The sequence below is a fragment of the Phoenix dactylifera genome, chromosome 12, assembly GCF_051530095.1.
Source record: "Phoenix dactylifera cultivar Ajwa chromosome 12, Ajwa_hap1_PhDact_Kaust_v1.1, whole genome shotgun sequence".
In the NCBI taxonomy this organism is placed as follows: Eukaryota; Viridiplantae; Streptophyta; class Magnoliopsida; order Arecales; family Arecaceae; genus Phoenix; species Phoenix dactylifera.
In genome coordinates this window covers 23,077,775-23,099,210 of record NC_143201.1, presented here as the reverse complement: position 1 = coordinate 23,099,210, position 21,436 = coordinate 23,077,775, and the positions used below count along the sequence as shown (strand labels likewise).

General features: G+C 39.5%; 2 protein-coding genes and 1 pseudogene across 3 annotated transcripts; all 3 read left to right on the top strand.

Moving 5' to 3' along the window:
- The first annotated feature begins 3,040 nt into the window (after positions 1-3,040).
- Positions 3,041-5,630, top strand: LOC120111915 (nudix hydrolase 17, mitochondrial-like). Its single transcript, XM_039130161.2, has 5 exons — positions 3,041-3,405; positions 4,113-4,224; positions 4,810-4,893; positions 4,993-5,121; positions 5,218-5,630. Exons 1-5 carry the CDS (start codon positions 3,332-3,334, stop codon positions 5,332-5,334), a joined length of 516 nt encoding a protein of 171 aa, XP_038986089.1. The 5' UTR covers positions 3,041-3,331; the 3' UTR covers positions 5,335-5,630.
- Positions 5,631-9,241: 3,611 nt separating this feature from the next.
- Positions 9,242-19,338, top strand: LOC103701087 (ubiquitin-conjugating enzyme E2 variant 1D-like). 2 transcript variants are annotated; one of them, XM_088709153.1, is made up of 6 exons: positions 9,247-9,525; positions 13,966-14,001; positions 18,067-18,206; positions 18,330-18,455; positions 18,571-18,697; positions 18,806-19,179. In XM_088709153.1, the coding sequence occupies exons 1-6, from the start codon at positions 9,498-9,500 to the stop codon at positions 18,862-18,864; spliced, it is 516 nt and encodes a 171-aa protein (XP_088565279.1). In that variant the 5' UTR covers positions 9,247-9,497; the 3' UTR covers positions 18,865-19,179. The 2 variants fall into 2 exon arrangements, with proteins under 2 accessions (XP_008781270.1, XP_088565279.1); XM_008783048.6 differs by lacking the exon at positions 13,966-14,001 and having other exon boundaries at positions 9,242-9,525; positions 18,806-19,338.
- A 141-nt stretch (positions 19,339-19,479) lies between these two features.
- LOC103701093 (plasmodesmata-located protein 6 pseudogene) lies at positions 19,480-21,119 on the top strand (annotated as a pseudogene).
- Positions 21,120-21,436: the final 317 nt, after the last annotated feature.

The following is a 21,436-nucleotide window of genomic DNA, read 5'->3' as shown; positions in this document are numbered from 1 at the left end:
GGACTCTGCACGGACGCACGGTGGACTGGAGCTCGGAGCTCGGAGTCGGAGGCCGGAGCTCGGAGCCGAGGACGGCGACGTCGGTGAGGAGAGCTGGAGAGGGTTTTGCGCTCGCCGCTCTGCATCTTTGCAAGCCGATTCTGCCGACTGCCGAGTGCCAAGAATGAAGAACCGGAGAAGGTTCCGGCATTAAAAAGGCAGAGAAGGGGGGAGAGAAGAGGAGAGCCGGGGAGGAAATAGCCGTTCGCCCGTCGCCACGTCGCCCGTCGCCATCGCCCGTCGCCCGTCGCCAGTCCCCGTCGCTCGACCACGCCATCGCCCGTCGCCAGTCCCCGTCTGCCGACTGCCGTCGCCCATTGCTAGCTCAGTCTCAGCCTTTCATGTCGCCGCCCAAACCCACACCCCGTCTCATCTGCGGTCTGCCATAGCGCCATGGTGGAATAAAAAAAACAAATGGCTGGGTGGGGGCCTTTCCTGGGCCGGGGTCTTAGGCGACCGCCTCGGTCGCCTAAGGCTCGAGCCGGCACTGCCATAGACCTAGGCCTGACCCAACTCACTTGCAGCAACAGGACAAGGCCGTTGCCGACCATGAATGATAAATGATGACAGTTCTGTGGAGTCTCAGTTGGCTTCCCATGATCCCATCCCATTAGATTCCTTCTTCGTGAAAGACGACTACTAGACAACAAAAACAACGAGAAATCTTCTATATTACAACGAGTTTCCTGGAGAGTTGTTCAATTACTCTCTAACTTACTAAAGAACAGATGGGATCACACAAAAGAAAAACATCTTGGTGCCATCGTGCATTGTGCGGCTGGTTGCATCCTTATCAAACATGTCAACGACACGTGCGACGACGTGGAAACGTTCTAATGAAGTACGCAACGTAAAAGTAGTTATGTTTTCCCATGTCATCTTTTGACTATGAGATGACCAGCATCCAACTTGGATAGGGGAATCCGAGTCCCCATTTTCCTGTCATCCACTCCCTCATGCATATCATAATACTGCGGTAGGCCAAAAAGCATCCCACGTAAGCCATGTTCTTGAATAGACATTATGGCATTCAGAGGACGTCAACCTCCTCCTCATTAGAATACTCATAAAATGCAAACAAGAATCCATCAACCATCGAGAGCTTTTGATAAGGTTGAGGCATTGGCTGAGTGGATGTCTTTATATAAAAGCATCTCTCGCAATGGCCATACTGGCTCCCGGCCCACTTGAAAGTTACAGAATCAGAGGATGTTTATCTTTCTGCCTTTGATTCTTTGGAGACATTTAAACTTTTATGAAGGAAAGAAATCAAAGAACAAATGTTTTTAATTATGTGTAAGAACTTGTACAGACTGTATTTAGTTTCATATCGATTATTCGTTTGATAGATCTTAGGTACTTATACATATCAAGAAACTCATGTAATATTTTTTATCTAGCCTTTTTGGATGAGGTTCTAGAATGTTACAAATAGTTTCAGAGTGGATCCAACCAATAATCTATGTGGATTAGAGAACACTGCAGGATTAATCTATTAGGGCTGACCACGGGCCGATCGGGATCCTTGTGATTAAATTTGAAACTTGGGGAGAATGTCAGGACTTAAATAAAGATAAGGTCCTAGCTGTTACAAGTACCATCTATAAGTATGTGATCATATAGAAAAAATAAGAGACGGGGAGGTACCAAATAATATTAACCAAAATTTGTTTTGAAAACGTAATCTCTTTGCCTAAAGAAAAAGAGCTAAAATATGAACCGTGCCACCACTCAGGCATTAAAATTTCAAATTGGCAGACTTGAACAACAAAGATTGTTAAAATGAAAAATCGATGTTCCTTTGAGACATCACTTCGAGCCCGGATTTCTCATTTATCTATTTGTGCCCCTTATTATTTGCCTACGTAAGTAGAGTATGAGAAAAACCTGCGCTCGAAAAAAAACAAACGCAATGCTTTCTCTTTTTAACTACATTTTGAAATCTTATCTTTGTTTTATATATCACTGCTGTATATAAAATTGTAGAAAAAACAAACAAATAAAGTAAAGACAAACGGGCAATTTATCATGCCATGATGAAGGATGCAATCTCAAGAGCCAATAGCTAAAACTCAGCCGCAATACTTGTACTTTTACACTATCACTCCATCTTTGTACTAGTCATTCAGTATGTTACTTGGCCTGAGGTGCTAATAGGGCAAACGAGAATTAAAGCAATTTTTTTTGACCCTGCACTTTTCCCAACTTCTGCTCCTATTGACTGGTGTACCCCTTGATTTCCTCAGAGAGAGGAAGAAAGATAGAAGCATTGATTTATAACTTAGGGCACGTTTGGTTCGCGGAAAGCATTTTTTCTTTTAGAAATATGATTTCTAGAAAACAAATTTATAGAAAGAGGATGCCTGGAAAAGTACTTTTGGCATGTTTGGTTGACCATGAAAAAACGACAAATTTTCAAAGTGCTTATGTTTGGTTGGCTATCTACTTTTTTGGAAAAGTTATGTACAATTTCTATTATGCCTTTAATAAAAATTAGGTCTTTAATGTCTTTTTAATGCTTCTTTAATGCTGAAGAAATTTTTTGAGATAGTAACTTTTTCATGTTTCTCAGACTTTTTTATAAAATATAGAAATCATATTTTCATAAGAATACAGCTTTCTCTTTTCTCTCTTTTGAAAATTTTAACTAAATAAAAAATATTTTATTATTTTTTTATTGGTCATATTTTTTTTCTTCTTTTTATTTTCGCGAACCAAAGGAGTCCTTAGCATTTTTTGTGGAGCCCCTCCAAGCCAATCTCCATCGTCGTCATCATGATCACTACCAATCAACATCATCATCATCATTATCGCCCACCAACAAAAGCCCGTTCCAAAGTCATAACAGTCTTCCAATGAGACAGGGGCACGTGGCGGTGGTACCGTCAGCTGAGATTATTAAACCGTTTTCCCGTCCCGTCTCGCCCCAGAAGGAAAGAAGTGGGGGCTCCGCACGCGCCAACCCGACCCTACTCCCAAAGTGCCCCTGTTCTAATCTAATAATTCCCCACCTCCCTCTCTCTCTCTCTCTTCTCTCGCCCGTTCTATTTATATCCCGTTTCCGTTCGTCTCGAAAACCAGAACCGCGGCGCCGCTGGTTCCTCTCTCAAGGGATTCGACGAGATTTTGGAACGAGTCCGCGTGTTGGGTTCGGCTGGGCGCCCGCCTACTCTTGTCCTTCTTCCTCCGTTGTGCGTTTTAAATAAGGGATCGTTCGGGGGCTGGGCGAGAAGGGAGAGAGGAGAAGGGCATTTTGGGTGAGGATTTTTCTTCGGAGAAGGGAGAGAGGAAGATGGTGTCTTTGGTGTCGCGGCAGGGGAGGCAATTGCAGCGGTACAACAGGAGCGGGTGCCGGCTCGTTGTCGGGTTCGTTCCCATTCCCATGATTTCTGGAAGCCTTACGCGCTTGGTTTTGGCCTGGGTTCTCGTCTTTCGTGATTTTGAGGGAAAGATGGGATCTTGGGGTTGGTTTTGGTTATGGATTCCGGCGGCGTTTCGCTCTGTTTTTTTGCTTCTGTTCGCGTGCTGTGTGGTTTTTCGTTCTCTTGGGATCTTTGGCATGGGTTTTCTTCGTTTGCGGTGATTTTTGGGGAAAGGTGAAATCTTGGCGCGGTTTGTTCATGAATTTTTTCAGGCATGCTATTGATTTGGTTCTGGCCTCGTGCTTTGATTTGGTTTTTCTCTTCCGAATCCGATGCACTTGCCAGGAAGGGAAAAAAATATTGTTTGTTTCTTTCGAATTCCATGAGAAAATTAAAATAAAAATTTTGGAACGTTATTTGGGCTCTACCTTTTGTGTTTTCTTTTTAATCTTTTTTGATGATTTCTGTTTTAGAATCTCTTCTCCTTGAGGTTTTTGCTTTCGCCTTTCATTTTCTCACATTGTTTGGCCCACTTTTATTTTAAAACAAATTTTCCATCTTAACTTTACCCCAAGTTTTGGGATTTGACTACTTTAGTTTTCAAGCTCTCCATAATAAGATTCTTGTACGTTAAAAAGTTTTCTAGTTAACAGCAATTTCTATTAAGTTTGCTTCTTTATTTTTTTTTTACAGATTTTTTTTTTTTGACAGATGCATTCCTTACAAATTCATCATCGACAAGCCATGCAGTGATGATCTCGATCAAGCAGTCGAGGTCCTTGTCATTAGTTCTCAGAAAGGATATGGGATGATGTTCCCAAAGGTATAGACCATCTCCGAAGACAATCCGAGATCTCTCTTAACCCTCAAAACGGATAATATATTAACAAAATTCCAATTTTCCAAAGTTCATGATTACACTAGTAATTGGTATACAAACTTGAAATTTTTCACAACAGCAGGATTATCACCGCTCGTAGTTTGAAACTTAGGAAATTGCAGAAATATAATCAGTTTCCAGTATATCTACTTGACTAATGTCATATATTGGTATGATCCATTTTTAAGAATTAAGTTAGAAAAAGATTCTTCTCGTTTTGTAAGGAAAATAGATATGAATATTTTATGACTCATGGTCTTGAGACTTTCAGTGGCAAATATAACTTGTCAGAAATATTCCTGGTTTTGAGTGTTTCAGGGAAAAATCAGTAATTTTGTTTAATCTTCTATCGCTGTCTTCTGTCCACAAAGTGGCCCTAGGATTTTGTTTGTATACGACTTCAACTACTTTGTATTTGATTATTTGTTTGCAGCAGACATTCATCTGGTGCAGCAGAAGTGGAAAATTGTTTTCTTTGGTACTGTTTTTATGATTTTAATTCTGAATTATATGTTGTTTTTTTCGCAGGGAGGTTGGGAAACTGATGAAACAATCAAACAAGGAGCCTCAAGGGAGGCATTGGAGGAAGCTGGTGTCCAGGGAACTGTTGAGGTTAGCATGCAAACTTTCTAGTCTCATGTTCTGTTTCCCATGATAAACAATTGATTCCTGTGGCAACATTGCTAACTAAATTTTTATGCCTTTATACAGCGTAGACTTGGTAGATGGAAATACAAGAGCAAAACACATGATGCATTTTATGAGGGTATCATGTTCCCTTTGAATGTGACAGATGTACTAGTAGACTGGCCTGAGATGGATGTGCGCAAACGGAGATGGGTAAGTGGATCAAGAACATCATCGATGTAATAATGTTTAAGTGGTCTGATAGAGTTTAACGAGACTTAAATCTCTTATGATGATTTGGTCGTTCAGGTGACGGTGGCTGAAGCAAGAGAGGGATGCAAGCCCTTGTGGATGAAAGAAGCCTTGGAGAGGTTGGTAACACGGCTCGCAAATTCGAGCAGAAATAGGACAATTTCAGCGGCATAGCGTATCTGTTTCAGCAACAAGAACAAGATCTTTCATTTTGCTTGTATATAATTCATTTTTTTTTGCTGTTGTTTTACTGTTAGGATTCTTTTTTCTTTTTTTTTCCTTTTCTTTTCGGTAACAATTGGCAAATAGAGAACTTTGCCTTCAGTTAACTCCAAGTTAGCTACATCTGTTCATGTCCTCCATTTGCCTGAAAGTGGTCCAATAAAATTGAGGACAACTCATAGCACTGAAGTGTTGTAAGTATGAGCCTGTGCCTTCTTTTTCTACCAATGTTCTTTGTCAGAAATTCATATGTGTCTTCCATGTGGCATATGTTATGAAACTGGAACTCACCTTGGTATCTAACACATATTGACTGTTAGGGGGTTTGGCTGTTTGGTGAGCTATTGATATTGAGAGGTTGATATGGAGAGGTTGGGTTTAAGTTGTTTTGTTGGTCAGATGGTGGAACTACATGGGGAGTCCATAATTTTAAAGTGATGCAACTCTGTCACTTTGTTCGGCACTCAAATACTACTCCCAGGCAATTTCATGAATTCTTGTATTCCCATGCAATGGGCTGTGTCTGCATGAAGATTGTGTGATTTACCCATCTGTAAGGGGGGGAAGTGATGCAACCCTGTTTTGATTTCTCTGCTTTTGAGGTGTCTAATTTGGATCCTTCCTCCTACTTAGGTCTTTGATCTGGGTTCTCCTTTTATTTATCAATAAAATGAGGGGTGTGACAGTGTGATTTTGCTATTAACAAAAAAAAAAGAAGAAGACAGGGTATGTGATGCTTTAGAGCCCTTGTTCTCTAGCTTATGAATAACTTTCAGTTGTTTGTTGGTCTTGTATTAGCTTTCCTCAAGTTGTCAGATATTCTAACATTTCTGTTTATTTTGTGATGTAAAAATTACCTGTATCCAATGCCTGAGAAAATAACAAAAGTAGGAGCAAAAATGAACCAGATAGTATCATTTTAAGTCATTTTTTTGATAAATCTATCCAGATATTAATACAAATTTCAATATTCAACTAATATTTATAACTATATTTATATTCCTCAAAGAAAAAAAAAAAAGGCTATGAATACGGATAAGATACGACATTCTGTTTTGTTTACAATACTATTTGATGTTATATAGCTCAGATATTTTTCTTCAAAAAATAAATAATATTATTAATATGTCTTTAACTCGATCATCTTCTATACAATAATATTTTATTTTGAGGGTCTATAAAATTTAACTATCTGATTCATATATGTAATTAATCGTCAATATTTTATTTGTATCCATATAAGTTATAATGGCTATTGTCATTTGTTCAAGCAAGTACTTCACTGTCTCTATGAATGATAAGACACTTATTACCACATGTTTGAATTTAAAATATTAATTTAAAAAACTGAATAGTGAAGAGATCTCGGATAACTACCATTATATAATGTCCTAATAAAAAGTTTTATATAAGTTAACATGTAGGTCCACATGATTTGTTATAACAACTATCATTTTTACCCCCATAAAATGTGTGGCTATGCACTTTTTTTTTAAAAAAAATCTGTGAAATAATTTACTTTTAAACACCCCTCCGCCAACAATGTTGGAATTCCAAATAAGTTAAAAAAATGCGGGTCCTACATGACCGGCCAAATTTATCTAAGCCCAGAATTTTTTTTTTTTGGCATGTATATTCTTTTAAATATTCAAATTTGCATAAATATTTTTTTAAAATTTATATTTATTTTTTTATTCTCATAAAATACTGTTTTTGTACAAATATTCCAGATTTAACGGTTCTTCTAATACTGTTAATAGAAATCATATTCATGTTAAATAAAAAATAAAATAAAATTTAAAATTATTTTTTTGTCTTCCATCACGATCGCTTTATAAATATATTTTTTTAATCTACCTATTAAAGCTATTTTTTTTGTCTTCCATTCACACCTCCGTCCCAAAGAAGTAGCAGCACGGCGCAAAGCAGTGAGTTCCAACCCCCCGTAACTGAACGAAGTGGAAAACTTCACCGAAAATGCAAGCAGGGATGGCTGCGAAGCTTGACTTTACTTGTACGGGCGATATGCTTCTTGCTTCACGCGGCGGGAAGCACTAAATACGAAAAAAGACTTGGTTTGTTGGCTGTTAGCGCTTCCTTCCCCGCCTACCGCCCTTGCTTCGACCCATTTTTCTCAGCATTATTCGGTAGCGGTGACGACTGTACCCACGAGACGCGCTCCGCGTGTCAAGGAACCTACGAAATGGATGCCTCTCAATCGACGAGGGCTTGAGTCCCCTACGGCCAGTACAATGCGCTAGCAGCATCTTCTATAAAGAAAGCTGTCCTTGGGGACTCTGTCTCGTCTTTAGGGACTATATTCATTGTAATTAAGCAATCATTTCTTGCGTTATCCGCTTTTTGCGTATAATAATCGCTGAACGTACGGCTTGCGGTACGGACTGCTCTTCCTGCTGTTAACAGCGCTTTCCTTTTCTCTTTTGGAGGTTTCAGGCCTAGCTTGACGCGGCAGTAGGGACTGCTTTTCTTGCTGTTGCGGGCTGGGATTGCTGTTATGCTTTTAGCTGAGTGCTTTCCTTGCTTGGTGCTTTCCGACCGTTCTTTTCCCGAAGTCAGACTACTACCGAGCTCCGCACCAGGGCTCAAACCATGCCTCAAGGAAACAATAGCCCCACAACCCAAAGGCTTTCCGAGAGATCCGAGAGAGATGGTTCAACTAATGGTGCAGTATCCTTCTCCCAAACATTTCTCAGCGAAAGCACTGAGTACAACTTATTAAAGGGAAACTACGAACAAGATCTTAGAGCTGTCTCAATCACACAGCGCCGGGATTAATGTCATTTTTTTTATGCTGGAGTCATGCATCGCCTCTTTGCACAATTTGTTTCTAATCAACCTTTTTCCGTGTTCCTCTTTTTAGTATAAAGCGAAATGAGAATAATGAGAATCGTAGTAGTAGTTCCACGCCCCCTCTCGCCCCTTAAACCAACCAAAAAGGGGAAGGCGCTTTCCGAAAACGATCAAGGCAGGGATTTCCGGTAGTCATCTATCGCGACAATGGATCAACCCGATTTCCAAGCTAGAATAAAGAAAAGAAAATCAAACGTCGGAAAGACAGATTTCGCTCAAAAAAGTAGAACTCCAACCATTCTCCTTATGGAAACCGCTTGCCACCGGGATCAACCAGTTGCCCTTTCATTTTGCTTCGGCAATAGATCAAAATAGAGGCAACAAAGCCACCCTACTTAGATCCCCGGATTACGTTATTGGATTAGCGGACGCCACAAGAAAAAGTAGTCGTACAAGGACATTCGGCTTATCAGAGGCAATGGCCTTCGCTTACGTCAAAGACAGCCGATTCGTCCTACTAACATGTCTTCTGCTGGGATTGGGTGTCTGGTGGTACCTTCTGCCAGAGCCCCTATTGGTTCAACCAACGGCTTGCTGCTCACCTGAGTGCGCTAGTGCAATTAAGGAAGCCGCGCTTGAACCAGATAACAATCCCCAAGCTCCTGTTCTTCAACAACCGGAGTATTTAGCTATTGGAAAATCGCCTTCGGTTAACGCAGCCCCTAATACCGGCGGTAGCTCTGCCTCACGGGGACAGCAGGAATTTGAAACTATTAATTTTTTAACGATGTTAGATGATATATATATATATATACACACACACAAAAATAAGAATAAAAAAGATAAAATAGTAAAATAATATTTTATGAAGATATATATATATATATATATATATATATATATATGTAAATATTAATTTTTTAAAAAAATATTTATGCAAAATTTAATATTTTAGAGAATATTTATGTTAAAAAAAAACTTCAAAAAAAAAACGTCTTGTTTTTTTCGCTTACATTATCCTCCGTTACCTGTTACACACTCTCAGTATTACTTTTCCGTTGTCACCAACTGTTCTACGCTCCAAGGCAACCTCGTGGGAGGACCTTTCCTTTTCCTCCTCCCCTTTCCTTTTCCCACTTTTTCTTCGGGACGGGAGAACACAAGCCCCGAATACCGTAACCCCCCGTGACGGTTTCCTGCCCTTATTTCCCCCACTCGCCGCAGTCCCTATCTATAAGAGAGAGAACCCCAGTGTCAGTCCCCTGACCCAAGCTACAGAAAAAGAAATAGAGAGAGAGGCCGCAATGGGTTCCGAGGGATCGCGGGTTGTCGGTGAGCTCTCATCATCAATTTCTTTCCATGCGCTTCGATTTTTCATTTCTTGATGTGCTCTTCGTCACGGGAATCGTGCTTGATTGCGGCGCTTTTAGGGTTTCTTCTCTGATTTGCCTAGGGTTTGCTTTTGCTTTTCCTTGGAAGGAAATAGGAAATGGTTGGGTTAATATTTCCTCTTTTCTGAGTTCTTTGATGTTGTTTTTGAGATGGTTGTCTTTCGCTCGTAATGATTTCGGAGTTGGGATGATGGTGGTGGTTGTGTTCAAAAAAAAAAAAAAAAAAAAAAGAATTTTTGACCTGATGTGGTAGGTGCAGATAAAAATATTGTGCGAACTTCTGCGGCTTCTGAATTGTTTTTCTTTGCATTGATTTTTATTTCTGGAAATTAGATGCCGGTGTTTTGAAATGGGGCAGAATGCACTGATAAGAGTGCGGTGTATTATAAGGCAAGATCTAACCTGGTGTATACTTTGCTGGTGAACAAACGATATTGAAGAACTCATCATCGTTTAATGCTAGTTTCTTGGGATATTTGGCTACTCTTGAGGGTTCTAAGATGGGCATAAAGTTGATATTGGCTCTGCGAAGTTGAGTATTGTTGGCAGGGGTATGTCCAAGGACATAGCAATTTGATTATGAGCTCGGTGCCCGTTTCAAAACCAAAGTAGCAAAATTAAGAGGAAATAAGAAGGGGAAAACTCAGAAAAGCGGGTTCTTCTCATGTGATTGTCGATACAATGCACAATTATCTTCTTTTCTTTCCCTTTCTATTTAGATGTCTATTGTGTATGCATGTGCATTTGTGAAGGAAGAAATGGCAATTTTGGATATGTTGCCTATAGACTTTTACAGGCTCCAGTTCTCTCTTCCATCTCTTCTCATTGAAATACGATAAAATTGTAGATTAGCTAGGATTTAGATAATGTGGCTTCTGATTTTTACTCAAGGCAATTTAATATGGTACCCCCATTTTGTGATAATCCACTCTTCGGCCCTGCAAAAACAGGTTACTATTGTATATTGTTAACTAATTACTTCCAATTGGCCATCTGAATTAGCTATTGATGCATGAAGATGGAAAGAATGGTTAGATTTGGACATGTGTCGAAGTATCTAACTTGGCAAGATGCATACTTAGAAGAAAAATACAAGGTTATAACATGGAAAGATACCAAACATTGATTACTTAGATACATTAATTAGAAGATACAGGGATACTGGAAGAAACCCAATAACTTTAAGTAGGTTATAACATTAATTACTTAATGTTGCAGAATACAACACATTGAAAGGTTATATCTATTGAGTTGTTTCATCTATAAAATTGACAAATGCTTCTTTGATTTTAGTGATAGTATATTAGAAATTGATTGTCATTTAACCATGAGTCCATGATAATGCCACTCTAGTTGTCATACATAAAAAAGTAGTCAATAATATGTTAGGAAGGTGTTAGTGAGAATAATTTTGGTCATGATTAATACTTTGAGTTTAAAAAGTGGTCACCAATATAATCATGAACTCTTAAATTGATCATTTCTTATCTTTGTTTACTATCATTGTAAACATACATGTTCTTAAATAGAACCCCCAACCTTGCTCAAACACAAAACTGATATGACATTTCATGAGGTTTCAGTGCCTTCATTCTTAAAAAAAATGTAAAGAATCCAAACCCCAATTTTAATTATAACAAGATTTTTGTGAGAACCATTTTGGCCTTCATGTTGGAAGAATTTAACGCTCCATCAGCCTTAATGCCAATAATCCAAGAATGTGGTCCTTGTCTAACATGTCTGACATGTATTGTTGATGCATGTCAACACGGTCTTTCCAAGACAGAAGCAAGTGTCTAGGTGGGTGGTGACATTACAAGCTTCCTTAATATTATGGTTTGAGGTTTCATGGCAAAAGTAATAAATGGGGCTAAATTTGTTGTATAGATTTGTTATACTAACTTTTTTTGCAATTCCTTGATTTGTTTATATATAGGGAAGGACTTGTTGAAGGTTAAGCATATATATTGAGAGTTTTGGAAAAATTTGGAAGTATTGCAACCTTATCTTCCTAAAATATTTACATGAAAAGTAATTTTTTTTGTCAAAGTTTCAGCTATCATAGAACTAACATTTCATAGGCATTTAAATTATCGTATGTTGTATTGCCATAAGATGGAAGAACTATCTTCTGACTTTGAATAAAAATCTTTCGATATTCTTTTTAACAGATTTTCTTTTGGACTTTTGCTATTGTGATGCAAAATCACCAAAACTATATTTGGAAGTAGGTCTGAAACATTAACGAAAATTTGATGTGAAACAATTATGGATAATATGATCATTAAGGTCAATCATCTTATTGAAATAAAGAGTAACAATGTTACTAATGTTTATCCATCATAATATCCACTTTATGACTTGCGACATCTTGGAATGAATCTAGGTAATCAAGTCCAACAAGAAAGAAAGAGAGATTATTGGGTGAGGTGAGAAGGTGGCGTATATCATTTAAGGAGGTGCTAATGGGTAGTCTTGAGGGATTTTAGGGGTTGTGGCATGAAAGGATGCTAAGGTGTTTTTGAGCTACTTGGTGTCTTATAACAATCCAGAACCTCACCCAATAAGAGTAGCTAAAAGATATTCTTTGAGTTTCTTGACCCTGTATAAGTACCAAAGATCTTTCTAGCATATAGCTGATGTGGAACTAAACATATGCTCGCACGGATCCTCATATATTTTTTTAATTTAAACTTTGGAGTTCTTGTCAAGCTAAGGGTCCAAATTCAGTCAAATCCAATCACAAACATGACGATCAGCCAATAGTCAGCCTCAAATAATCTCATGCTGCAGTGTCTCTTAATCCATATGGACCATAGGTTGAACCCGTTTTGATACCATTTATGTTTGGACTTGTGTGAGAATGTGTTTAGTCCTGCATCGGCTATGCATTGAGGAGACTTTGGGTACTTATATAAAGTCAATGGATCGAAACAATACCTTTTAACTAGGGGGCATTACAATATGGGCTCTTTTGGGGCTGACCATAGATCGATCATATTGTTTGTCATTAGATTTGATGAAATTCATACACTTAGACTAGTGAAGATGCTAGGTCTTAAATAGGGAGAGTATATGAGAGATCGTGCAGGCGTATCTTTAGTTACACATCGTTTGTGTGCCGAGAGATTTTGGATATTTATATAGGACCAAGAAACCCAAGTAACACTTTCTAGCTAGCCTTTTTGGGTAAGGTCCTGAGTCGTCACAATGTCGCTTGGAGGAGAGGGAGGGGGGGGGGGCAGTGAGCATGGACATAGCGTCTGGCATCACCTTTTTAGCTCCTAAAATGGATGCATTAATTAATAACTTGCTACCATATTGGTCGAAATTTTTCTATATTGGTTCAAAAATATTAGCTGAGATCTCGAGAAAATCTTGGATCTCTCCAAAACTCCATGCTTTCCATCTCAGCCGAGATAAACCATGAGCTTGGTTCATCTCAGACTTGGACACTCATCTGAATTTCTTAGGTGTGTTAAAAGCAGGAAAAGATGCTTGCCTTACTTGGCTTTTTGGATTTTCTTATTCATGAATCGACCCACACTAAAAACAAATCTGTAAAAGATTCTATTTAGTACATGTAGTCAATAGAATGCTTGCTTTCTGTTTCCTTTCCATAGTAATATTTTGCCTTTGTTCTATGCTACTATATTTATAGTCCTCCTTAGCTGTCTACCCTCTTTATCGTTTACCACATGTTCCACACTTGCTTCCCAAAGCCCTCCCTTTCTCTTGTAGGCTTGCAGCTAATGTTACTGTTGCTAATATGACCCCTTTAGAAGCTATTCCAATCTAGATGATAATTACATTTTTCTTTTTTATTGTTGTTTGATTTTAAAATTGTAGCCACACATTTTCTTGGGACAACAATTAAGTTAAGGTTTGCTGTTACACTACAAGTAAACGTTAAATTGTAATATGCTTTCTAGTCGCCTTCTGTAGTTGGAATAAGGAAACTACTTACCTGTGCGACGCACACGATTGCTCTACATTTTGCTTGAAATCTCTGAGGTTACTTGCATTCTTTAACTAGCCAAGGAACTGGATGAAGGCTGATATTAATTGCAAATTCATAGAAAAATTATGGATGGACACAAATTATCAAGCATGTTTCAACAATTTATCCTTGTTTATGTCATATTAACGAGCTCTTAACTATTGATTTTTACATAATATTTTTTTAGGCCAAAATATATGCCACATTCTGGATAACATGCTTTCATTCTTTTCACTTTGTAATATAATTAACTTGAAGTTCTGTGGTATCTATGTAGAGGTCCTGGATGTATACTGATTATAGCACTCTTTTGGTGTTTCATATGGATGGAGTTGAATCATACTAGATGAAACTTGGTTTTATGTTGCTTTCATATTTCAGGTGGGCCGCTGTCTTCCTATAAAGTGGTCAAGAGATGTATGATTGTGGCAATTGAGAAATGATGAGTGCTAAACTGACATGCTTGATTAGGTTTCCCTCACCTGCACATGGCATGAACTGCACAACTCCACCCACTTTTGCAAAGTTTTCAGACAGGGGGCACACTTAGTGGGAGGAGGGTGTTCACAAGGCGTGGTTGATAAAATCCTACGTGCCATGTATTCAAAGCACATATCTTTGGTGGTGGTATAGGAATTGCATTAATATGGCTAAAGGCCAGTTATGAAGTCTTGCAACCATTAGATAATATGCTTCATGATAAATTGTTTCTTTAAGATGGACAATATGGTTACAAGCAAGAGTCAAAACATGCCCGTTGCTATTTTCTCGTGTTCTATCAACCACTAGGTCCTTTGGTGATCCATATAGTTATTTGCTGCTATATTTGCAGCAATGGGGCCTTAATTAACCCTTGCATGTTTCTAACGAAGATAATTCTGTGGATAATGGAGATCAAGAAAAAGACAGCAAAGAAAAGGATTGGTCTTCTTCTCAATTCTTGAAAGCACTCGGCCCTTCAAAAAGTGCAATTTTTCGGAGTCCTCTATAGATCCAATTTTTTGAAGATCTAGGTTTTTGTAGCATTTCTCCATTCTTGAGAACCTAAGAAATTAGGATTTAGAATGGTAGCAGGAGCTGGAGTGAGATATGTTGCAGGAATAATGAGTTCTTTACTGTTTATGGTTCAGAGTGCTACAGGGTGCAGGAGTTAGAGAGGTGGGGAGCAGGAGTATGGCTTAAGAACATGTTAAACACCTAATTTGCGGTCTTTTCTTTCAACTCCAAAATTAATGACCCGGGATGAGAATGAATTGTTGATTTCTTCATTGGAACGTGGCACTGATGTTCAAGCAAAGCAATTATGGCACAACGAACACTAGGGCTCACACCGTAAATAAAAAGTACAAGGGGAAGGTAAAATGAGAAGGGAGATGAAGAAGATTTGACATTTGGACTTTGATATGATCTGGATTTTCTTTCCAGTTCTCTGTTGCTGTCATGGTAAATTTTTCCCTTTGCTTTGGACAGGTTGGATACTTATACAGGGGAGTCAGAATAAAACATGCCATGCATTGTGTATGCATATAAGCTCAGCACTTTAAATGTTGTTACTTAAGCTTTTAGCCACGGAGTTGTAAGCACATATATCTATTATAATATATTAGATGACTGCCAAAAATTATTTATAGGAGCAATTTGCATTCTTTCCTTGTAAAACAAAAAAATTGTAGGTATAATTATACTTTTGGACCAGGAAAAAAAAGATTAACTTGCATTTTCAATGAAACTTTCTTTTGTCATTCTAAAGTGAGCCAAATTGATTAGCTTCTGGCTTTTGCTGATAATATACAAGAATTGGGTTCCCTCAATCTCAAATACAAGACACAATGTTTAGCTCCATCAAAATCATTAGATTGGTGATATGTTTTACGTGGAAAATTTTGAAAATTGAAGCTCAATTTGAAGCTTGTTCGGTTTTAATTTATTCAATGAATTCTTGAAATGGGTTATTGCTGAATTGTTGGAGTTAGTATCTTTATGCAAATTGTTAGAAAAAAGTGATGCACCAATCTGAATAATCACTGAATCAATTTTATAAGCTTTAGTGTGAGGTTTTGTGTGAGCACATTGGAACAAAGATGGAGACAAATGTTGACAATCTTGAAGAACCAAGTTGACTACACACTAGGAAGGCCAGTTACGGAGATTGTTTTCTTGTTGAAGGCAGATGGTGGAAATGTATAAAGAGGAGAGAATCCACACCTGTGTTCTTGCTAGCGGGAAAAGAATCGACAATCATGATTGATGCAAAGATAGCATGTGTATAAAGTGCGACAGGATAGTGGTTGTCAAGGTAGAAAGGTGCATATAATAAAGTATATCGAGTGTGACTAATGCTCAGACTAGCTATGATGAGACAAAATAGTTTATTACAATAGTGGTGTAGCCCTTGTTAATTGTAACCTGGGTCATAAGTTTATATTACTTCACAGATATCCCATTGATCGATCTTAATATATAGCGGTCAGACGTTGAAGCTAAAGTCTTATATTTTTTAGGGAAAGGAGGGGGTGCAAAACCCTACACTCTGTGGGACACTAGCTGATGATGATGAACTACCTCAATTTGATCCTTTTGCTGTTTTGATTTTATTGCATAGAAATTGAAGGGTGGGGTCCTAAGTGCCTTTGGATGTATTTGGTGCTCATTATGAAGAGTGTGGCAACATAAGTTAATTGTTAAATGATGAGAATGTGCAGGTGTATCTGTGATAAAAGCAGAAATATGAGTGCTTGAAGTGAGTATATTAGAGCTAGCATTGGTGATAAAGTTCAGGATAAAGTAATGAATTTCAGTCTTTGATTCTAGGGGGCATATATGTTACACAAATATGAATGAAACAGGCTTAATAAGGAGAGGAGCTGGTAAGGAGAGGATCTTGGATTACAAGTGGTGCCAAATTGCCAATGGTTCAAGACATGAAATTGAGGTAAAAGTTGTCAGGATTTGTTGAACTATGGTGGCATGTAACTGTGTCTGGATTTAATGACAAAGGAAGATTATGTAACAAGTTCCAACCATTGGGATTACAGTGTTGCTCTTACTTGGAACTTATCTATTCCATTCCTCTTGTCAACCTTTTGTGTAACTCTAGTTAATTTTCTTCAGTGAATTGATTATTAAAAATTTACTCATATCAGGGGGTTGTAAAATGTTGTGATTTTCCAGTGTAACCATCTAGATATCACCAATTTGTCAATCTTCTAATGAACTTGGTTCTTGTATAAAACAGATGGAGCAAAGTTAACATGTATCATCTGAAAATAAGAACAAATTGGGTGGAGCAATTTTCATGTTGCAACATGCTTGTTTTTCTATAAGCTGTTGTGAACATTAGGCCATTGGAATTGTATTTTACAATGTACAACACCAAATAGCATAACTAGAGCTGGCAATTGGTTGGTTTTGGTCAGTGTCAAGTTGGGTCAATCTCCATCATCAAAGCCCAACTGGCCTGAGCTGAATCTAGTACAGATTGCACTTCTGTCTAAAATCCTTTGACAGTCCAGCAAAAAAGATCCAGCCTAGGAGAAAAAGGAAAGAAAATGGAAAAGGAAAGGAAGGAGAGGACAGCAAGGGACTATAGCTGCTTGTTGGTCTTTGATGGTGCAAAGTCAACATATGGCAGCGAGATGGTGGCCTGTTGTGAGGCAATGGGAAGACAGTGATATGGGGACAGGGTGGTAGGGTGTGGCAGGGCTACAGGTGACGGTAGGACACTCTGGAGGTGAGAGGGATGGAACCAGTGGTTGGGATGACTGGATAGGTCAAGGAGGGGAGGATGAGGAAGATGGAAGCATAGAGAGAAAAGAAGTGCAGGAGAGCGAATGTAAGAGGGAAGGGGAGAGTGGAAATTTGGAAAGGAGAAAGAGAGTTATGGATTTACCATTTTTGAATTTGGTATCATATTATTAGTATCTCTATAAATATTCTTATTGAAATATTGTACATGCTGATTCCTGTGTCAGGCCATGTTAACTCAAATTTGATGTTACCTGATAAGTTCAGCCTCTGTTGATCCAGATCCAACACTATGGTTGCAAATGGGCTTGGTTAGGTGGATCAGGTTGGGTTAGATCTATTAATTGGGATCCAGATCACCAGCGTTAAGCATAACAAGGTAGCGTTAATAATTCTGTAGTCATATGTCCTTGTACTTAGGGCAATTGATAGCCTACTATCAATCATGAGTTTTCAGTGCGTTAATTAAGATTGACAGTCTATTCTCACAATATCTGGATCATTGATTTCTTGAAATTTTCCTATTGTTTATTTGTTTAGCTTTCAATTCAGGCTGTTTCGGAGCAGAACTGCAGCTCATTGTTTTACGTTGCATTATAATCAAATTATATGCTTAAAAAAAAAGCGCGTACAAGGTTATGTTTCTGAATTTTTTGATGCATGTGCCAGTGTATATTTCTGATAAGGTAATTGATTGTGCATATGTAATTATACCATTGCATTTGTTTTATTTTTCAGTTCCTAGGAACTTTAGATTGCTGGAAGAGCTTGAGAGAGGGGAGAAAGGTATTGGTGATGGAACCGTGAGCTATGGAATGGACGATCCTGATGATATCTATATGCGTTCCTGGACTGGGACAATTATTGGTCCACACAATGTATGTATTGTCCTTGCTACCTTGTTTAAACTAATAAAGATGTTAGCGGTCATGCTATCCTCTCTGCCTTAAATACACATCTCTGATGAAATCCAAATATTTATTGCTTCATTTAACATTCAGACTGTTCACGAGGGACGGATATATCAGTTGAAGCTATTCTGTGACAAAGACTATCCAGATAATCCACCAACTGTGCGATTCCAGACTCGTATAAACATGACATGTGTAAATCAGGAAACTGGAGTGGTAAATATTTTACGCTATCTAAGACTTTATCATATAGCATATGCTAGCTAAGATTTTATCATCTCTAATACTGATGAAATGTTGTACTTAGCTAGTTATAACTTAATTTTGCCAGGTTGAGCCAAGTCTTTTTCCGATGCTTGCACACTGGCAAAGGGAGTACGCCATGGAGGACATACTAGTCAATTTGAAGAAAGAAATGTCAGCTCCTCGGAACCGGAAGCTTTACCAGCCTCCAGAAGGTATGTCTGTCAGATTTTTAGCACCCAGCCGCTGGATATTTAGATCCCTTGTATATATGTTGCGGTAGCTTGAGTTGTACAGTTTAATAAATTAATAAACATTTGCAGGCAACGATGACCAGAGGATGGAGCAAAAGGGTTTGATTCTCAGGTGCTCTATCCTTTAAGTGAAAGAGATGAATGCAGTGATGTAAATATCATCTGGTTAAGATTGGTGGCGTCACTAAGAGGCACCCTGAATTGCAAGCCAATGCCCAACCTGTGAAGTTGGAGCTGTAATCTTGTTTCTATAACTAGTAAGCTACATGCACTCAGCTGTTATTAGCAATGATGCTTGTGTATATTGTACTTTTGAGTGCACAAGGCATTCGAGCTTTAAATTAGCCGTTAACGTATTCTCAAGTCTTCTTGACTTCAACCTTCATGAAAGAATAGCGCAGTGAAGGTGCAATAAAAAACAGTGCTAAGAGACCTATTTATTATGTTTTCTCCTTTTTCTTTCTTTTCTTTTAAATAAATGTCTGCCTCGAGTGATCAATTATACTGTTATTGAGAGAGAGAGAGAGAGATTCAACGACTTGTTGATTAAGCTCTAACAGTTTACATCCTTAAATCAAATTTACCCGCTTTAGTTCATTCTATATAATTTGTACTTGTAATAGTTGTGTAACTGTGTTTATTTAACGAGCTGTAGTGAAAATAATATTAGTTTACTCTGCTGTAATCCAGATTTGTCCTGCTTCAGATAAATGCTTGCTATGTCAATGATTGCATGTCAATGATTGCGGAATCTTACAAGCTATCACATCAATGTCGCTCACTTCTTTTATTATTGTTATTATTATTTTTTTTTGAGAGAAAAGATTAGGCAAGGGTAACTGCTTTTCATTAAGAATAATTTCTCATGTTAAGTCTAACATCTAGCCTATAAAAGTCCTTGTCAAAAGCTTCTGAGGAATCAACACTGGGCGAACACAATGCTCTTAAAGACTGCTATCAATTCGGCATCTTCATCCTCCTGGACACATCTTGGGGACCTCAGGCTACAATCTCACCATGCATCTTCATAGCTGGTCATATCCCCCTGGCTGCTTGTGCGTCATCAATACAATCAAAAATCCGCCTCTTTCCTCAACTAATAAAATTTTCTGCAAAGAAGATTGCAGAGATTGCACCTACGAGAATTTGTCCATCTAGTTGTTAAAAAAAGTTGATGCATCTTATACCTTGCACGTGCCTAACCAAAGGTATCAACCACTGATTTCGCCCAAAGATTCGAGCTGTCTCTACTCTCGAACCTCTCTGCCACCTTTACTTCCTCCCACTTCTCTCCCACGCCGGCTCGCTAATGTTACTTCCAAACTAAGTATCCATCACTTACATAAACCACAAGCAGACAAACCCAAAGAACGCAGCCACCACAAAAACCACAGATGGAAATAATATCTCCCCTCTCCTCCCCGTCACTCCTCCTCCTCTACTCCCTTCTTCTGTCCGCCGCCGCCGCCGCCGCCGCCTCCTCCGGCGACGACTCCACCTTGGTCTACGCCGCCTGCTCCAACCTCAAGTATGATCCGAACTCCCCCTACCAGTCCAACCTCAACTCCCTACTCGCCTCCTTCGCCAACGCCGCCGCCCTCTCCACTTACTCGAACTTCTCCTCCTCCTTCGCCGGCTCCGTCGCCCCCATCCTCGGCCTCTACCAGTGCCGCAGTGACCTATCTCTCCCCGACTGCGCCTCCTGCGTCCGCTCCGCCCTCCCCCAACTCTCCGCCCTCTGCCCCTCCGCCACCGCAGCCACCCTCCAGCTCCGCGCCTGCTTCCTCCGCTACGGCAACGACTCCTTCCTCGGCCGCCCCGACAACTCGCTCGCCTTCAAGCGCTGCGGCCCCGCCGCCACCTCGGACCACACCTCCACCATGAGCGACATGGCTCTCTCCTCCCTGGCCGCGCCGGGTGAGGCGGTGGGGCCGTTCCGTCTCGGCGTTGCCGGGCACGTGCGCGGGGCGGCGCAGTGCGTCGGGGACTTGAGCCCGGAGGACTGCGGCACGTGCCTCGCCGACGCCGTCGGGCAGCTGAGGGCGGACTGCGACGACGCCGAGTCAGGGGACCTGTACTTGGGGAAGTGTTACGCGAGGTTCTGGTCCGGAGAGGGTGATGACTCGTCTTCGGCTCACCGGCGGTGGCTGTACCGGGCTCTGTGGCTCCTTTCCGGTGTGGCGGTGGCGAACATCTAGTTTACTCGAGCGCTTTCTAAAGTTGAGATGGGCTCTTGCTAGCCGCTATTAAACGACGAGCTTGAGGTGGCTTTGTGTGGTTTGGTTGTGTTTGGTCTTGCGATTGTACACTTCTCCTTTTTGGACCTTTGCTTGTGTGCTATGCTGTACATAATACGAAATCGGTGTCTCCTTTGATGGGTTCATCTACGATTGCCAGATGATTTCTTCCATCAACCTTGCGGTGTGATGGAGATTGAATTTCTTTTCCAAAATGGACTCGTCGGGGTTGACTTGCTGCCCAAGACTTCATAGTATGATTTGACACTTGTTCAAGTTAAGCTTGGGATAGCCAAACCAAAAAGTGGGACGGTTCGGATGCTTATTAATTGAACCATGGTTTGGATTGGCCTACGAAAGCCAATCTGATTTCAAGTTAGTTTGAGCTAGGGTTGAAGGCTTGCAAAATCTTATTTAATTAAAATGAAATCTAAATTGATATGGTTTAACTTGTACATCAATC

Bases quoted from the DNA above. Each gene is read 5' to 3' on its own strand.
- LOC103701087 (XM_088709153.1), top strand. From the start codon at position 9,498: ATGGGTTCCGAGGGATCGCGGGTTGTCG. The intron at 14,002-18,066 runs GTATGATTGTGG...TTTATTTTTCAG, and splicing joins CTATAAAGTGGTCAAGAGAT to TTCCTAGGAACTTTAGATTG. The intron at 18,698-18,805 runs GTATGTCTGTCA...AAACATTTGCAG, and splicing joins GCTTTACCAGCCTCCAGAAG to GCAACGATGACCAGAGGATG.
- LOC120111915 (XM_039130161.2), top strand. From the start codon at position 3,332: ATGGTGTCTTTGGTGTCGCGGCAGGGGAGGCAATTGCAGCGGTACAAC. The intron at 4,894-4,992 runs GTTAGCATGCAA...GCCTTTATACAG, and splicing joins GTGTCCAGGGAACTGTTGAG to CGTAGACTTGGTAGATGGAA. The intron at 5,122-5,217 runs GTAAGTGGATCA...TTGGTCGTTCAG, and splicing joins ATGTGCGCAAACGGAGATGG to GTGACGGTGGCTGAAGCAAG.